This window comes from Pollicipes pollicipes, unplaced genomic scaffold, assembly GCF_011947565.3.
Source record: "Pollicipes pollicipes isolate AB1234 unplaced genomic scaffold, Ppol_2.1 Scaffold_1600;HRSCAF=1878_pilon_pilon_pilon, whole genome shotgun sequence".
NCBI lineage: Eukaryota > Metazoa > Arthropoda > Thecostraca > Pollicipedomorpha > Pollicipedidae > Pollicipes > Pollicipes pollicipes.
The window spans coordinates 14162514-14180255 of record NW_023595962.1 but is presented as its reverse complement, the minus strand read 5'-3'; the positions used below and the strand labels follow the sequence as shown (position 1 = coordinate 14180255).

General features: G+C 54.4%; 1 protein-coding gene across 1 annotated transcript; it reads left to right on the top strand.

Annotated features, from left to right (window-relative positions):
* The first annotated feature begins 926 nt into the window (after positions 1-926).
* LOC119094383 (pro-neuregulin-2, membrane-bound isoform) lies at positions 927-12368 on the top strand. The gene is made up of 7 exons (XM_037217448.1): positions 927-1083; positions 2846-2982; positions 3598-3694; positions 4526-4584; positions 9158-9272; positions 9690-9807; positions 10390-12368. Exons 1-7 carry the CDS (start codon positions 944-946, stop codon positions 10567-10569), a joined length of 846 nt encoding a protein of 281 aa, XP_037073343.1. The 5' UTR covers positions 927-943; the 3' UTR covers positions 10570-12368.
* Positions 12369-17742: the final 5374 nt, after the last annotated feature.

Genomic DNA, 17742 nt, shown 5'->3' with positions numbered 1-17742 from the left:
AATTACAAACCGGCAGGCATCGTTCCGTTTGCAAATGCCTGGATGCGCTGAAGAATACACAATACGTCCCCTCTGCGGCATGCATAGTTCGGAAAAGTCTCTCCCCAACGAGACGCCAGCCTGCGTGGTGGTGGCGCGGTCGTGCGTGGGGGGGGGGGGCACCCTCCCCCTCCCCTCACCGTCACGTGGGTGGGTGTCTGGTGACTCTGCGCGCCTGGGGCCGGCCCGCTCGGGCGGCCTCCTCCTCGCCCCGACGGCCGTGTTTCAGCTCGTGCCGACCACCGGCGGCCAAGACAAACATGGCGGCGCCCATGTTGACGCAGCTAGCGCCGCGTTTGTCGCGGCCCATTGAGCGGCGGCCAGCGGCGCGGCGCCGGACTGGGGGGACCAGCGCTGGCGGCCGGCTCCAGCTCGGCCCGGCGCCGCCGCACCGGGGCCCAGTCACTGGTGTGCGGGGAGTCGAGCGTTCGTCGGTATCGGCACCGAGTTTTTGTTTTTCTGTGTCAAGCAGCAGAACAACAGGCGCAAATAACCTAGGCAGTTGACGCGCCCTTAAAAGTCAATAACTAATTAACTGACAGCGGAAGGGCTTCTGAAAGTGTCACAGCGATGTGTGATGCTAGGGCTAATGACAGTGAACAGTTTCCGGCGTTATTGTTATTATGTAGATCGCAATGAACCATGCCCTTTGACATTGTGTGTCACTAGCATTTTGTCATGCTCCGTACATTTGCACAAAAAACTGCTAACTTGTACTAAAGTGTGAGATGGTGTATTCACACAAACGCGAAGCCCATACATTCCATTGCATCACCTTTACGTTGCATTGCTCTAGCCTGTGTTTCAGTGCACGTGCCCTTTGTCTGCCTGCGCGGGCCGCGCTCGAGCACGACCTGACCTATGACCTCTGTGGGCTGCAGGTCGCTCCCCGCGCGTCGCCAAGATGAAAAATGTGAAGCTGCGTCCGAATCAGCGCCTGCGGCTCAAGTGCAACGCCCGAAGTCCGTCCCCTATGCGGATTTCGTGGTTCAAAGATGGCGTACCGATCAGAAGATCACGACGAGTACGCATCAAAAACAAAAAGTGAGTGTTCTGCCGGGAGGGAAGAGCGTCAGACGCCGGGTAACGTGTGTTGCCGCCGAAATGAAGGACACGTAATAAAAGCGCTGTTTCAAATGCATTTCAACTTGCGAGTGGTTCCGTACATTGTGGTTTTCATCGTGCTGTCACCAAGTGTAAGTGGGTTGCAAGCAGTGGCTCTAATAGGCTCGGACCAGCGATAGATCGAGGCTTTTAAGACACTGCTTTAAATGCACTCTATTCGCAATGCGTGTACTTGAAAATGTAGCAAAAGTCGGGAGACTACTCTCCGTCCTTCCACCCGACGCGGCGGTGCCGAAGCCCCTAGCGACAACATAGTCCAATCCCGTGTTATAATGTTTGCACCATATTCTGTAAATAACGGACCTGTCAAAAACCGGGGCTGAAAGCTGGCACTTCGTCGAGTCTGGGGGAAACTTGCGCCGGAGATTATGAACAGGCTGACGTTTTGACGTTTGGGTAATAGATGGCAGGGCTGATTTTGATTAGCCCAGATGAGAAAATGTGGCCAAAGATGCCCGTACCGCGGAGGAGCATTCTGAAGCTGATCGAAAAGTGGAGTGACGGCTTCCGGCGGAGGCGCCTGCCAGCACGGGGGGAGGGGATGCTCCGGGGGTTGAGGTCAAGGTGCACCTGGGGTGCGGACGCTGCGGTGAGCGACGATGCCAGGAGATAGATGAGGCACGTCCTGGCAGCGGAATCAGCGGCGGGTTTTTTGTGATGGTTCACTGAAGGCTGAATGCTGCATGAGCCGGGACTTATTTGCGTGGGAAGAGGTCACCTCCAATCACGTTATAAGTTTGCACCTGTTCCAGTCCACTGGTGCGATGGCGTGCGTGTGTATGTCAAACGTTGTGGCGGCAAAACTCGACAAATGTTGATGGCATACGATGAACATTTATGACGAATGTTTATGGCGTTTTATGTCGTGAGATGGGTTGTCATAGCGTCACTTAGGTGATTCACTTAGCGTCACTTAGGTGATAGCGTCACATAGGTGATTTTATGCCGGGGTGACGTGTAAAGTGAGACCATGCTGCGGTGACGTGATGGGATATCGGGCTTTGATGTGTGATGCGATATTGGGATCCGACAAACCTGATGTCGAATCGTGCTCTGGTGTTGCCTATTGTGATAGTCTTCAGTGATGACGTGTGATTTCGTGATGCTGGACTGATGAGCGATCACATAATTTTCTGCGAATTTGTTTCAGGCACTATTGTGTCAGGATGACGTACGATGTTGTGACGTTGTGTTGTGGTGGCACATGATGTGGCGGCATGGTGTCACGATGGGGACTGATGTGGCGACATTGTCTCTTCATTCTGACTTCTGATGTGGCGACATTGTGCCATGATGACGTCTGGTCTGGCAACATTGTGCCATGATGACGTCTGGTCTGGCAACATTGTGCCATGATGACGTTGAACATTGTGCCATGATGACGTCTGATCTGGCAACATTGTGTCACGATGACATCTGATCTGGCAACATTGGGTCATGATGACGTCTTATGTGACGACATTATGTCTTGATTCTGACGCCTGATGTGGCGACATTGTGTTATGATGACGTCTGATTCGGCGGCATTGTGTCATGGTGACGTCTAGCCTCACTATGTTGATCGTGACCTGTGACGATGTCTAGCATCGGGACGTTGCTCACCATAACACAACGTGATGTGTGACGTCATGACGTCATGGCATGCCCTCGCTGACGTGGCGCGCTCTCTCGCTCCCCGCAGGCGGAAGAGGCTGATGCGTTCGACACTCATCATCCGGCGCGCCACAGAGAGTGACGTCGGAGAGTACGTGTGTCGCGCCAAAAACAAGGACGGCTCACGCAGCCAGAAGTCTCGCGTCACCATGCCGAACCGACCCTGTGAGTGCAGCGCCTCTGGCGGCAGGGTCGCGTCACTCTGGTGCCGCCAGTTCGGGCCGAGCGCCCGCGCCGGGCCGCGCCGCCGTCATGCAGCTGCTAGAGAGAGGGTGCTGATCACTGCAATGCTCAGAATGGTTGAGTGCGGTTTGGGAATGCTGGCTGGCAGTGAAACTGCCTCTGTTGTTTCTACAACGGAGATTAAAATACCGGTGATTTTCGTCTCATTTGCTTGGGCGTTTGTTTCTTATGCTGAACGTCCATTGCTTTCAATAAAATTATTTGGGTATTTTATGCTTTTATTGCCGCCAAACATCGCCATTCATTTTCTCAGCATGTCATCCAAGCTTTAAATTTCGCCACGCCCATAACCCGACTGAATTGCCATAGTTGTGAACTTTTCCCGTTCCAATGCGACCACCGCAGCTGTAGTCTCCCATGACGATCACTGGGGGAGATTTGGTGATGGTTAGCGTGAGTCATCTGGCATCGCTCCAACGCTGCGTCTGGCAAACGATCGCACGAAATCTGGCGACGAACCCGGCGGTCATTCGCGCGCGACGCCACACCGGCGCGCTGACGTCACGCCCTCGTGTGACCTTCCGCATGACCTTCCAGCGGACGTCCAGCTGGTCGGGGAGCCGTGCGACATCCCCTACTGTATGAACGGCGCCACCTGTACGCTGTTCCGGGCTGTCAACGAGTACGTGTGCGAGTAAGTAAGCGGCGGGCATCACATAGTAACGCGGCGGGGCTGCTGGCGCCGATGGCACCGCGGCCCTGGACCTGATTGGGGCTATGGGGGCTATGGGGGCTATTGAGGCTAATGGCGGACCTGATTGGGGCTATGGGGGCTATGGGGACTATTGGGGTATTAAGGCTAATGGCGGACCTGATTGGGGCTAGCGGAACGCAGCATAGCCTCCAGGCTTCCAGAATACGTTTTCTGTGGAATAATGCAACTTCCCATGTGCTTCTATGTATATATATATATATATATATATATATATATATATATATATATATATACGCATATTTATATATTTATATACATATATGAAAGGTATATATATATATATATATATATATATATATATATATATATATATATATAACTTTCAACACTCTCCCATGCTGCTATGGCTGTAATGGTAGGGTATGTTTTGGTATGTTTTGAAATGGAATGGTAATTGTATGCTTTCTACGCTGGTCACGATACGTTACCTTAAAGATGGGATGCTTGTGGGATTTTAGCGAGGCGCACAACTGAGTCAGGAATTCGACGCCAATGCTGTGACCTTATCAATATTGTTTGGACGCGTTTTCGCCACTGTACGCCTTCCTAGGATGGGACCCTTCATAAGGGGATCATAAGGGGATCATGGGACCCTTCATAAGGGGATCGCAATGTACATGTTCGGGACTTCGCATAACCGACCAACACGACACATGTTCGCAAGGTGCATGTTCACAAGGTTATCTTTAAGATAAGCGACCCACAGGGTGCGTGTTCACAAGTTCACCGGCGTCTTGTGCCGCCCCTCAGATGTGACGAGGGCCACAAGGGCGTGCGGTGTCAGCTGTCGGCAGTGGTCACGATAAAACGTAAGTGTGCCGCTGTAGCTCATTCCTGCGCTCTGGGCATGTGAACGGCGGTCAGTGTCACATGGGTGGCAGTGCATTACCGGCCCTGAACTTAACCGAATGTGTAGGCTCTCTCCCCCTCCCCACCTTTCGCTCTCATCGCTCTGTTGTCTCCCTCACCCTCTCTTCCTCTCTCTCTCTCTCTCTCTCTCTCCTCTCTCTCTCCTCTCCTCCCTCTCTCTCTCTCTCCTCTCTCCTCTCTCTCTCTCTCTCTCTCTCTCTCTCGCTCTCTCTCTTCTCTCTCTCTCTCTCTCTCTCTCCTCTCTCTCTCTCTTCTCTCTCTCTCTCTTCTCCTCTCTCTCTCTCTCTCTCTCTCTCTCTCTCTATCCTCTTCGCTCTCTCTCTCTCTCTCTCTCTCTCTCTCTCTCTCTCTCTCTCTCTCTCTCTCTCTCTCTCTCTCTTCTCTCTCTCTCTCTCTCTCTCTCTCTCTTCTCTTCTTCTTCTCTCTTCTCTCTCTCTCTCTCTTCTCTCTCTCTCTCTTCTCTCCTCTCTCTCTCTCTCTCTCTCTCTCTCTCTCTCTCTCTCTCTCTCTCTCCTCTCTCTCTCTCTCCTCTCTCTCTCTCTCTATCTCTCTACTCCTCTCTCTCTCTCTCTCTCTCCTCTCTCTCTCTCTCTCTCTCTCTCTCTCTCTCTCTCTCTCTCTCTCTCTCTCTCTCTCTCTCTCTCTCTCTCTCTCTCTTCTCTCTCTCTCTCTATATCTATCTCTCTCTATCTCTCTCTCTCTCTCTCTCTCTCTCTCTCTCTCTCTCTCTCTCTCTCTCTCTCTCTCTCTCTCTCTCTCTCTCTCTCTCTCTCTCCTCTCTCTCTCTCTCTCTCTCTCTCTCTCTCTCTCTCTCTCTCTCTCTCTCTCTCTCTCTCTCTCTCTCTCTCTCTCTCTCTCTCTCTCTCTCTCTCTCTCTCTCTCCGGCCGGTGCCGCCGGAGAGCCGCTGCCGTCGGCTCCTGAGCCCGGTGCCGGTAGTGATGTGCCCCGCTCGGTGACAATGGCTGCCGGCGCTCGCTCGCCGCCGCCTCGCGTTCACTCACTGCCGCTGACAGACCTGGGCGGCTGGGGGACGGGCCTGCCTGCATGTACACATGTCCGAGCACACTCAACATAGTCTCTAGAACGCTTTAATAACATGGAGGTAGTCTTGTGTGCTCAGCGTGAGTGAGAACCATATCCTGACTAGTGGTGGCATGGTGGCCGTAGGCCTGTTTAAGAGGCTTGCAAGACTGTCATCTGATGGCGTCCATGTTGCATAGATGTGCCTCTAAGCCAACACTGGGAATAGCTATGGTACTCACAACTGAGAGTGATACTATACTCCAGCTTGATAACCTTCATATGCGTCATAATTTCGCTGGACAGACATGATTATGACCCCACAGGTGCCGGATTAAACGTGTTTGACTCGATATTTTGATTGCGCACATTTTTCCCTCTCTCCGAAACGGGCGGTGTTCCATGCTTTGACTAGATGCAATGAGAACACCGATCATAGCTAAGTAACAGGCATTTAGTATAAAATTATTGCAGCGTTTTAAGATTTTCGATGAATGATAAAGCTCAGCATCATGGAAACGACCATTCGTGTCGAGTACGCGCCGTGGATATCAGTGTGGTGCGCAGCAGTCCTTTGATCCCTGAAAAGTATTTTGTGGATCAGGCATTTGATACGGATTAACAGTGTATGAGGTGGCGGTACCGCTGCCGCTGCTTTTGAGGTAGCGGTACCGCTACCAAATGTTCCGCGGAATGTGTTGCATACATTTGTACTCAAGATGATTCGCATATTTTCCGTGGATCAAGAGGCCAATCTAAAAGACATTTCCAAAACTCTCACCACTTTTCATTTCGGCGTGATCTTTAACAGAAGGGGTTACACCAGATAGTTTATACGTCCCAGAACGTGAAGAGCTGAACTCGTCATTTACATTCGGTGCTTAGCTTTCCCGGTGGAAGGCGCACTCCCGTTAGGCACTGGTGACCAATGTACTGCGCGGCGACAGAGTGTGCAGGCCACGCACTCTGCATGCAGGGCGCGCGTAAACGAACCTCCGTTTGTTGCACGCTTAGAGGACAGCCTGGGACGTCGCCGCGAAGTGATCAGGTAAACAGGGGAGGGCGTCGGCGCGGGGCGGGCGCGCTCGGTCAGACGAGGCTGGCACCGCGGCTCCGCCGTGCCGCAGGAGGGGAAGGGGAGGGGAGGTGGCGTAGCTGTCTGGTTGTCGGACACCGGCGGCCGGCTTGCCACTTAGGGGGAGGGGGGGGGGGGGGCACTGCTGCGCACATCGTATGGTCTGCGGTGTTCCGCTTTGTGGCCGCCAGATCGTGGCGCTCGCGCTCCCGTTAGCTGTTGAAAATCGCGCGAACGGGCGTCGGCCGTCCGGCGCGGGGTGCTGGCCGGGTGTTTCTTCCTCTCGTGCCGGGCCCCAGCGCGCGTGCCGTCTGACGACCCTGTCCGCCTGCCTGCAGTTCTTCGTCGTGGCCACTCCTTGGGATTGGAGGCTACTGAGAGAATGCTTTCCGTCTATTGGGGATGACGTGTGTGAATGCGGCGTAAGTTGCGTAACGCTGTCCGCATGCCCCGAGTCGTTAAGGTCGACGTTTCCACGGGTCGCGGGCCTCAGAACGCCCGTCCTGGCTCGGCATGCCGATGTGGTGGTTGCCGCTGGTTCCGTGCGCACTGACGGCGCTGGCCGCGGCTGACCCGAGGCCAGGTGTCACCAGCGTGACCCCAGCAGTCAGGTCAAGGCCACAGCAGTGGCCCGGCGCTTTGAGAGTGGCTTTGGCTGTCGTATGACGTGTGTAGTTTTGCACGCTCGTCGCTGTCGGTTCGTGAGAAGAGTTAGCCACCTTGGCCGGTATTGCGGAAACGGCACGTGTTTAGTGATTGGGTCTGTTATAATGGGACTGAAATTCCATAATGCATCGTGTTCGCATCGTAGGAGGGATCAAGCTGAACACCGTTGTGGTCAGAATGCACTTTTGCAGAGTAATCTGGGGGCTCAGAAAGGCAAATTTACCTCAGAAATACAGCAAAATGGTCTCCACGAATTTTGACCACTTTCTTCTCAACTTGCGTTAAATGGGGCCCCTTGGTCCCAACCCTGCAGGAGAACTTAGGAAACCTCCCCATAGCCAACGCCTTGGGATTGCCAATCCACAAGCTGTAGTGTGCACAGCCAAATGAGCATAGTGCTGAGTACAATTGCCCCAGGCCTTCCACCCCCAAAGGAACCAGGTCAGCGTGTTGAAGCTCCTCGTCGTCAGAGCATAAGCGTGGAGCTCGCCAGCATAAATCCCAGCTTCCATGTTATTGTTCACCAGCACCGAACCAGTGTCCAGGTTTTCAGTCATCAGATTGCGCAACATGCTGAATGTATTTCCGGGGACTGAATTTCCCTCGTCCCACAAGACATTGTCGCCTCAACAGAGCACACTTAGTATCCCTATTTCCAGCTGTTCGCACAGAGGTGTGCAAACAGCTGGAGCAATACAGCTCCACACAGAGATATCCAGCGCAGATGCACCAGCCACGAAAACGCATTGCATGTGGGGCCGGGTGCCCGGGCATGCATGACAATCACACGGAGTCTGTGGAGTCACACGAAGTCACATGGAATCTGCGAAGTCGCACGGAGTCACACGAAATCACACGAAGTCACACGGAGGTTGCAGAGCACCGTGCAGAGCATGCTCAACGGCACGTTACTGCACGTCACTGCATGCGTCTGGCGGTGATATCAAGCGGTGTTCGAGGCAGTTTTCGCTGCACCTCTGGCCCCCTGGCCCTGTATGTGGGGCGTCCACTGAGATTCGGCTAGTATCGGGGATCCAGCTGGTATCGGGAATCCAGCTGGTTTCGGGATCCAGCTGGTGTAGGGGATCCAGCTGGTTTCAGGATCCAGTTGGTCTCGGGGATCCAGCTGGTGTCGGGGATCTAGCTTCAGCTACGCTCCCTCTGCTGGAAGGAGCGCTGCAGCGTCCACCGAGCCTCCCGCAGAGACGCTGCACATTGTCATCCTGACAGAGTACGCCCCCGTCATGGTCGCTCCGCTCCTGTCCCCCGTTATGGTACCGCTCCCGCTCCTGTCCCCCGTTATGGTCCCGCTCCCGCTCCTGTCCCCCGTTATGGTCCCGCTCCCGCTCCTGTCCCCCGTTATGGTCCCGCTCCCGCTCCTGTCCCCCGTCATGGTCCCGCTCCCGCTCCTGTCCCTGTCACTGTCCCGCTCCCGCTCCTGTCCCTGTCAATGTCCCGCTCCCTGGTCGGCCCGGCGATGGTGTACGCCGCGTCAGGCCACATCGGCAAGAGGAGGGGGGGGGGGGGGGGGGGGCATAGCCGAGCGTTTGTAAGGAGTTTGGCGACGAAAGACCCGTTGATGCAACGTGACTGATGTCACTGATGCAAAAACTGACGTCACTGAGGTCCGAACCCCCAACACGTCGCGTGAGCTTCTAACAGTCCGCACGTGTCGCAGCATAACACCGCCGCCAGCTCTCTAACAGGCCACGGCGGTCTAACGCCCGTCTAACGCCGCATGTTGTTACAGCGCCCGGCGTTGCGGCAATATCCACCGCTGAGTACCGCCCCCTGGTTCTGGTCATGGCCGGCCTCAGCCTCCTGCTTCTGTTTGTCGTGCTCGTTGCCGTACTTTGCACGTACAGGTAACGGCCATGCGACGTCACGGCATGACGGTGACGTCACGCATGAGTGCTTGCGGCGGCGCGCCTGGTTGCCAGGCGACGGTGGAGTCCCGTCTGACAAGCGTGTGTTGCAAGCTTGGTGTCGCTCTACGGAATGCGCGCGAAGCTGATGTGGACATGATGTGGACTACGTTGTTGGTTTCGGCAGCGAGCTGCAGTGATGAAAGTTTATAGTTCTTGTGACATGCAGGAGCATCCGCATAGCTATGTTTCCATTTTCAAAAGTGAAACCTTAGGTTGTCTGCCACTCCGATGTGCTTAAGAACGCGGCGTACTGACGGGCTGCTGCGTCGAAATGATACCGTCGTCGATGCTGGGAGGGACGCCGATCGCGGTGTCGCGCCCTCCGCGCCGGTCCTAACGCCGACCGTGTTGCAGAAAAAGGCGGGAAGGAGACGAAAAGAGCGCGGTCGCCTTGGCAGGTTCAAAAAACGGTGCGGCGATGAGACCGGCGTCGCGGCGCCACTCGACAGCTTCGGAGGGCCGGAACCAACAGGTGAGCTTCGTCGGGCGGCGGCGGCGGCCCCTGGTGGCCGGCTGTGCCGCCGCGCTCGCGTGTCGGGCGGCGCAGTCTACCCGGCGCTTGGTCGGGTCCCGCTGCACCAGAGCGGCGGCGGTGATGGGTCACCTTGTGGCTCTGTGGTGGTGGCTGTTGCCATCGTGCGTTGAGAAATACTCATGGCTAGCACGCTTGTATGGCGTCTGAATTCTTGGCTGATAGCGGCCGGCAATTGTTCTCATCCCGACGCCGTGCAGACTTTCCATTCTTTTTCGGAGGAGGACACTCTGAAGAGGTGCTTCTTTACGAAAAAGTGGCCAATGCGCTGTAGAAACAGGTCTTGTTATGCTCGTCCTGCGCTAATGTTTTGCTCCCTCCGCAGCATTTTTTTTTTAGATAAATTTTTGCCGAGCCATCACGCGGTCGTCGGCAGCCGTTCCCGTGCCCGTGCCTGTCCGTGTCTGCCCGTGTCTGTCCGTGTCTGTCCGTGTCTGTCCGTGTCTGTCATTGTCTGACTGCGGTCGCGCGCGTGCTCACTTGTTTGGCGGTGCTCTGACTGGTTGCGCGTCGCGCCGGCAGGTGTCGCCCTGGCGTCGGTGCCACTCGTCGACCGAGTTAAGTGCGGAGGCGCCGGCCGCCGCCCTGCCGTCGGCCGCCAGCGTGCAGCAGCTGGACTCACTGCTGCACTCGCTCGGCGCCGATTCGTCTGCACGGCCGGCAGCCGGCCCCACGTCCATACCAAAGATGCTTAGTCAGTAGACAGTGAACGCGTAGAGACAAGCGCCGCAGCCGACCGTCGGCTCAGAAGACCAAGCACACGTTAATTTTGAATTCCAAGACTTTGGCGGAGAGTGAGGGGAGCGCGCGTGATGCAGCTGATGCATAATGCAAGTGATATTTATTAAACGCTGTTTGGTGTTGAGGCGGTCTCGCGACCACCGGTCGGCGAGAGCGAGTATTTTTCTCGAGAGAGAGCGCGTGAACGAGAGCGAGCGAGAGAGTTCGAGAGGGCCAGCTATCGGCAGATAGCCGCCTTTTCACGGCTTGACACCGCAGGGAATGTTTATGCCGTGGACGTTTTTAGTGTTCAAAATATCTTTGCGTTGGAAGATATTTTCCTATATTTGTACAAACTTGATTTTGACCGCAGTTCCCAGTGCGGAACAGTAGAGCCACAGTGCAGCGGCGTCGGTCGGCCCTGGTGGTGGCTTCACGAACCACGTCCGGGCCGGTCCTGAACTACGATTGGTCGAGGCGAGCTTGCACTCGCGCTGTCGGCAAGGCTGGTCGGCGCGTCGGAGATATTCCGGCTCGCGCAGGCGTGGGCCGCCGTTTGGTACATCTAGTCACAGCTGAATAATATTATCTCTAGTTTGGTACGGGAGGTCACCCGTACCCTTCTCCCAGGGGCTCCGGAGAGCGTACAAAAAGAGCGGGCTTGCAATGTTTGCCTCGCGTTTTGTTGTTTTCATCTAACCGAGTGCTGCAAAGAACGTAACGTAACGAAACAGTCGTCCGACGGCGTCAACCATATTACGTGTCGATTTCCTGTGCCCCTGTTCTGTCCCTCCGGCAGTACTAAAACTAGAATATTATGTTGCTCAAGCGGTGAAACGTGGCGCCCGGCGCGCGGGCGGATACTGTGCTGTACATACGTGTGAGTCGATCAGTCGTGTAGGACTATTTAGTTAATACCTGTGCAGCTAAGTGTTCGTGGTGCCCGTCAACTGTTTGTGATTCGTCTGTTTGTACATACACAGTCCAAGCGACTGCTGATGACGCAGATGGCGCCGACAGCTCTGCGTTCCGCTTCCCGTCTCTTGCTTGTCGGCCGGCCTTTACTCGCCTTGCTGTTCGCTTCCGCTGTGCTTGCGGCCGTGCGCTGTGCGCTGTGAATGCGGGCGACGCTGTGTGGTGTCGCCGGGTTGCGCCGTGTCCTGACCAGCAGGGCAGCGACAACCACACCGCGATCGCCCGGACCCTGCCCGAGGCCCCCCTCCTGCCCGGACCTCCGCGCCAGATCCTGAGCGAGTCCCCAATCCGATCCTGTCCCCGATCCTCGTCCCGTTTCACGTCCGAGCCCTGTTTGGACCGCTGAGTCCCCGTCCGCTCTCGTCCCACCGCGACCCCGCCTGCCCGCGTCACCGACGCTGTCCTCGTGGTCAGGGGCGCACCTCCCTCCTCCCCCTCCCGAAGCGGCCACCGGCTCGGTCTCGCACAGCGGCCAGAAGCTGCTCGACCCCCGGCCGCGCCCGGACACGGAGCGCAGGTGTCCGCACGTGTCCACACGTGTCCGCACGTGTCCGCACGTGTCCGCTGTCCGCCGCTGTCTGCGCTCTGCCCGGGACCCCGCCCGCTGGCTGGTCCAGGGGCCTGTGCCGGCCGCACAGGTCGGCACCTGTGTGACCTGCGTGACCTGTGTGACCTATGCCGGCCGCCGGCGCCCGAGCGCAGGCCGCCCGGTCGGGCCGCCGCGTCAGCACGGTCCTCCTCCAGACCGCCATACAGTGGAGACTGATGTTTTTCTTGTTCAGAAGTGGCCACAAACAATAAACTTCACAGTGGACCGGTTATGTTGTGTGAGAGCGAAAAAGTGCCGTGTGAGGGCGCCGGGGAACGTGTCAAGGTGCCCACGAATCAGCACGGCTTCCGGCGTGGACTGCGACGGGGGACACGCAGAGGACACGAAGGGGGCACGAGGGGATAGGTAGGGGACACGAAGAGGGTACGAAGGGGATGCGAAAGGGATACTAAGGGGATACGAAGGGGGCATGAAAGGGACACGAATGGGACACGAAGGGCACGCTAAGGGGATACGAAGGGGATGCGAAGGGGATACGAAGGGGACACGAAGGGGACATGAAGGGAATATTAAGGGGACACAAAGGGGACACGAAGGGGCTCGATTGACAGAGGAGCTCACCGCTGTGAGACTAAGTCATCTTGGAACGTTGCCTGCTCGATCAGTTTTCCATAGGTGGGCTTCGCAAAAAGCTATGGGTATTGGCAGCGGTTGTGCATCTTTGTCTATTAAATAAAACCTCCAGATTTTAGCCCCCCCCCCCCCCCCCACATACCCCGCTTTGTTCCCAATTGCATGGACATGATGCGTAGTCGAGATTTCGAATATCCGTCTCCCGTCCCGTCTCCCGTGGCAGTGACGTCACGCGGTGGGGAGCCCAAGCGGTGACGTCACGCGGTAGGAGCCCGGGCGATGACGTCACGTGGAGTGCTCCCCGTTTGCGTGAGGTGTGATACTTAGAGGGAATGTTCTGTATTGGAAAACATTGAAGAAATCATCAGATAGGGTTAAATCGGCTTACATATAGCTGTTGGTATGCATTTAAGTGAAAAAGGCTGCTATTAACGACAAAATTTCGCTGCTTAGTCAAAATGCTCCTCAATGCGTCATTGATTCGTTGCGTCAACGTACCTTGCACAGCACTAATTGAAAGCCAACTGATGACCATTATATCTGGAAATCGTGCTCACTAAAGTCACGAAATGTTGACTGAAATGAAAGTTACATACGGAAGTCTCGACAACGTTATTTGTTTTGGCCTTGATCGCAGCACGGCCGGTGGAATGGCAAGATTTGGAAAGCGTTATCATGGTGTCATAGATGCCTGGGTGACCTTAAAATAGACTCCACGAAATCGTCTGCACACTTTGCGGGCATGAAGCTAAGGAACTAGGGGAATTTGGGTCTTAAAAAGGGCAGGGCTGTGAACTGCACCGAATGGTCTTCAAGATGACTATTTCAGTTTGAAAACCCCCATACAAATGTGGAACACTCCGTTTCAATGCCTACTGTTTCCGGGGGGGGGGGGGGGAGTTGATTTGACAACCCTCGGTTAACGTGTCGGCGTTAATGCGTAGTGGTTAAGGCGTCTGCGTTAACTACTACGCGTCTGGGAAACCCGAGGTACGGGATTCGATTTCCCGCAGTGCCCGCCCTTCCTGTCAGGGTGAGAGGCAAGCGAAGCCATATTCGTACAGTCCCAATGACACACATACATATGAAACGTACGGCTACATTTCTAAAAATTCCTTCTTAGAGCTTTGCGTGGCAAAAGCGCGGCATATCGACACTCTGCGATGCATTTTTAGCCCTGTGCGAATCAAATTTTCCCAAGTAGTCTGCTGAATGTGCAAAATTATTTTCAGAGCTGCTTGACTTCGCATGCGATGCAATTCCAACACCGTCTGAAAGCTGACTGGTTCGCTGACTTTGAATCCGGCTCACAGAGATCACTTGAAGCGACGCTCGTCTCAGCCTTGCTTTAACCCTCCAAGACTTATTTGAGTTGATCCTAAAGCTGATTTAATAAACAGGTGTGCATTGCAGGGTGAGCCATCATGTGGTCGATTCCGTCTAGGGAAGGGCGCAACGCAACTGTTGACAAAATCAGTGCTGCATCAGAACTGGTGTCCTTGTTCAATTTAGAAAATGTTACGGTTTTGATGATACTGAGGCAAGCATCAGAAATGATGAAATAAGCTCACTTATAGCTGTTGGTACACTTTTGAGTAAAAAAGGTTTCTCTAGGCAACAAAACTTATTGCGTGATCACGTGATTACGCGATCAAACAATCACGCATTGAAATTCCGTAAGTTGTTCAGTGTATTAGAGAGGAGCACTTTTCTCATAGATAAGACAGTAGTATTAGTCTTATTCCACTGAGAAAACCAGGAGAATGTTGAGAAAGTTGGGTTAATATTTCGGCCACATGCCTTTATCAAGACAATAGCACTTTTAGTACGGTTTCGACAAAGGCATGTTTCTGAAATATCAACCGAACTATATCTCCTTTCTCCTAGTTTTATCCGAGGAATAATGCTAGCACTACTGTCTAATCACGTAATGAGTGTCATATTTACTAAACATAGCCATTGCCCTGTCTAGAGCAGCCTTTTCCACTTAAAAGTATACCAATAGTAATAAGTCAGCATATTTAATCATATCTAATGCTTGCTTTAATACATTCAAACGTGAAACATTGCTTCAAGGGCGCTCGGCGTCGAGGACATGTAGCGCTCTGGATAATCAAATGCTCCCACCCCAACCATTCCATTCGTTCAACGCTCTCGGTCTAGTTTATTTTTGGATTCGAGCCGTTTCGACCAGACATGATCATTTCAGGGCTATGGGATGAAGGAAAATGGCTAACGGTGGGGCAGAATTGCATGCGCATGGGGGGGGGGGGGGGCAACAGCCAAGCTTCAACCCGCGCATGCACGCTTGGTACCCGGTCAGGGTCCCCTTCCCACGGGTCTCTCGGCCCACTCGTGGCTGACGCATGCAGCCTGCCCCGGACAGGCGGGGTGTCGCCAGGATGCAGAATGAGGCAAGATAGAGGATAAGAGGGACGGATGCTCAACGCTCTCGTAGTCTGTTGTTACACACGTCTGCGCCTACGCGGAGCCCACCTGAAGAATCCACGTGCATTGAGCCGCCTTTGCATACAACAGATTGCTGCCAGATGTGACGGGCAAGACGTCAATCAGGGATTTCCGTCTTCCGTGTAGCAGTGTTAAGCTGGCTGTAATTTGCGGATGTGCTGCAGCCTGTCATCGGACATGCCGCGTGTCCTGTGATCAACTCACTTTTGTTTCGTTTTGTGTGATGGTGCTGGTGCTGGTTACGGTGCTGGAAATGGAAAAGCTGCGATGTGGATATTCCCACGGATCGCGTAGATGCATTCATGTTTTGGCTCGCGTCTGTCTCACTCTGCGGACATACGCAAAGCCAAGAAGGAACGGCAAGACGGGCTTTGAAATCGTTTGACCAAGTATTTCAGATCATTCTGAAGAGATCACGTAACATGATGTAGTTAAAGTCCCAAATGAAGTAACGCAATGGCACTCTTTTTCAGTTTTCGCAAAAGCCTGTCAGGCGCGAAAAGGCCAGGAGTCCCTTCAAACAGGTCCAGATCAGGTAACTGGAAGGCAGGCCACTTTCTACAGCTCCGGATCAGCTCAAGGGAAGGGCAGACGCTTCATACAGCTTTAGATCAGCTCATAGGAAGGGCATCACTTCATACAGCTCCAGATCACCTCAGAGAAGGTTGGTCACCTCATACAGCTCCAGATCAGCTCATAGAAAGGACGGACAATTCATGAAGCTCCAGATCAGCTCAAAGGAATGGTGGTCACTGGACTGGCGGTGCCGGACGGAACTCCGACAGACGAGGACGCGTCGTTCCCGCCGAGCCGGCGCCCCTAAGTGGGGACGTCTGGTGACCTTTGCAGGCGCCGGGGCGCCGGCGGCGACCCGTCGTCGGCGACGAGCCGCCGTCCAAACATGGCCAGCCACTGTGTCAACGCCGGGCCTGGCCAGACGACACCGCACACATGGTCCCAAAGGTCACGGGTTGCCAGACACAGGCTGGCGCCGTCGCCGCCCGACAAGGTCACCGATAAGGTCAGCGATAAGGTCAGCGGCTGGGGGCGGCAGCGGCGGTGAGCGGCGCCGGGCGGGCGGCGACCGGCTGCCCTCGGTCGGTCTGGCCGTCATGCCGCGGGGATCCGGGGGGGGGGGGGGGGGGGCGTTGACGCTCGGTTACTGATATGGTGGACTGATATGGATTATGTTGCGTGAGATCCTGAGATTGTCAGCTTAGTCGCCTTGAACTTTTTTAGGAGTTCGTTATTGGGGCGTTCAAAGCATATGTGACAGAGAAAACAGGGACAAGAAAGGGAATTGGATATGCCTAGAGTATTAGCGTGAGTTAATGACCATAAAGCCGGGCAACTTTGTTGCAAATATTCTAATTCTAATAAGCTAACAAAAGTTAAAGAACTTTACGAAACAGCATGAAGAGTATTTCCATTCGCGCATATTCTTGATTGACAATAAACGCGTTAGAGGGGAAGTTATAAATGCGTGATATCTCGTTCATGTTCGCCTTTTGCGATCTAGTCGCTCATGAAAGTGTTATCTTTTACGTCCCAGGCTGCCGTGGTGGTGCTATTCTGTGTTGAGACAGACACATGTCGAGCAAAGCTCTGATCGTCGATGTTAGAAATACTTCCTACAACGAATTTTGTGTTCGTGTCACTTGACAGCTCTAACGTGTAGTGATAATAGGTCGTCCCACCGCGCATGAAACCGTCTCAAAAAGATGGCCAGTCAAACACCTTCTGTCAATTCAATTACATCCACACGTCATCACAAGGTTGACAACAATGAGACACCACATCACGTGGAAGCTGACAAAAAAGTGGTCTGTACACACGGGATTTTACGCTTTTTACACTTCTTTACTTTTACGGTCTGTACGCACGGGTACGGACAGACCTGCGCCCCAACGAAAAACCCCTCTTCCAAGCGTTATGTTCGGAAGCATTTCTAAGTTTAGCGTTTGCGCAAAGCAGTGCTTGCTGCACGCATCATGATCCCCGACAACCGATCGTCGAAATTCTGATCAACAGACGCGTATTATGGCGAAATCTTCACGTGTTGCAATGCTCAGCACGTTCCGCGAGGTCCGTCCAGCCTCCTGTCACCTGACCTTTAGCGGCAGCTGCCATCAGTCGCAGGCCATCCCAGCTGGGGGGCGAATAACGAGCGCCTAAAGAGGCTAGAGCGCACCCCACCTCGGGCGGATGAATCGGAAGGCAAAAATGCTCGCCCGCGCTCTTCAATAATGAAATCAAGCCTTCAGCACCGATATTCTGGATGCCAATGTTGGCGTAAGCCTGGCCTCGGAAGAGGACCTCTGACCTCTGTGGTCGCACACCGCCGTTATTGCAGTCGTACGGGCTCGGCTGAAGCCGAAGCATTTGGCGAATGAGACGAGACCATTGCTTATCGAGGAGCTGTCTTTCCCATGCTCATGGTGTATTGCAGGGTGGCTGCACCGCAACATAGAGAGAGCGCGTGCAAAAGTCCTTTAACTTCCGCGCACGAATCGTGAACTGCCTGACGC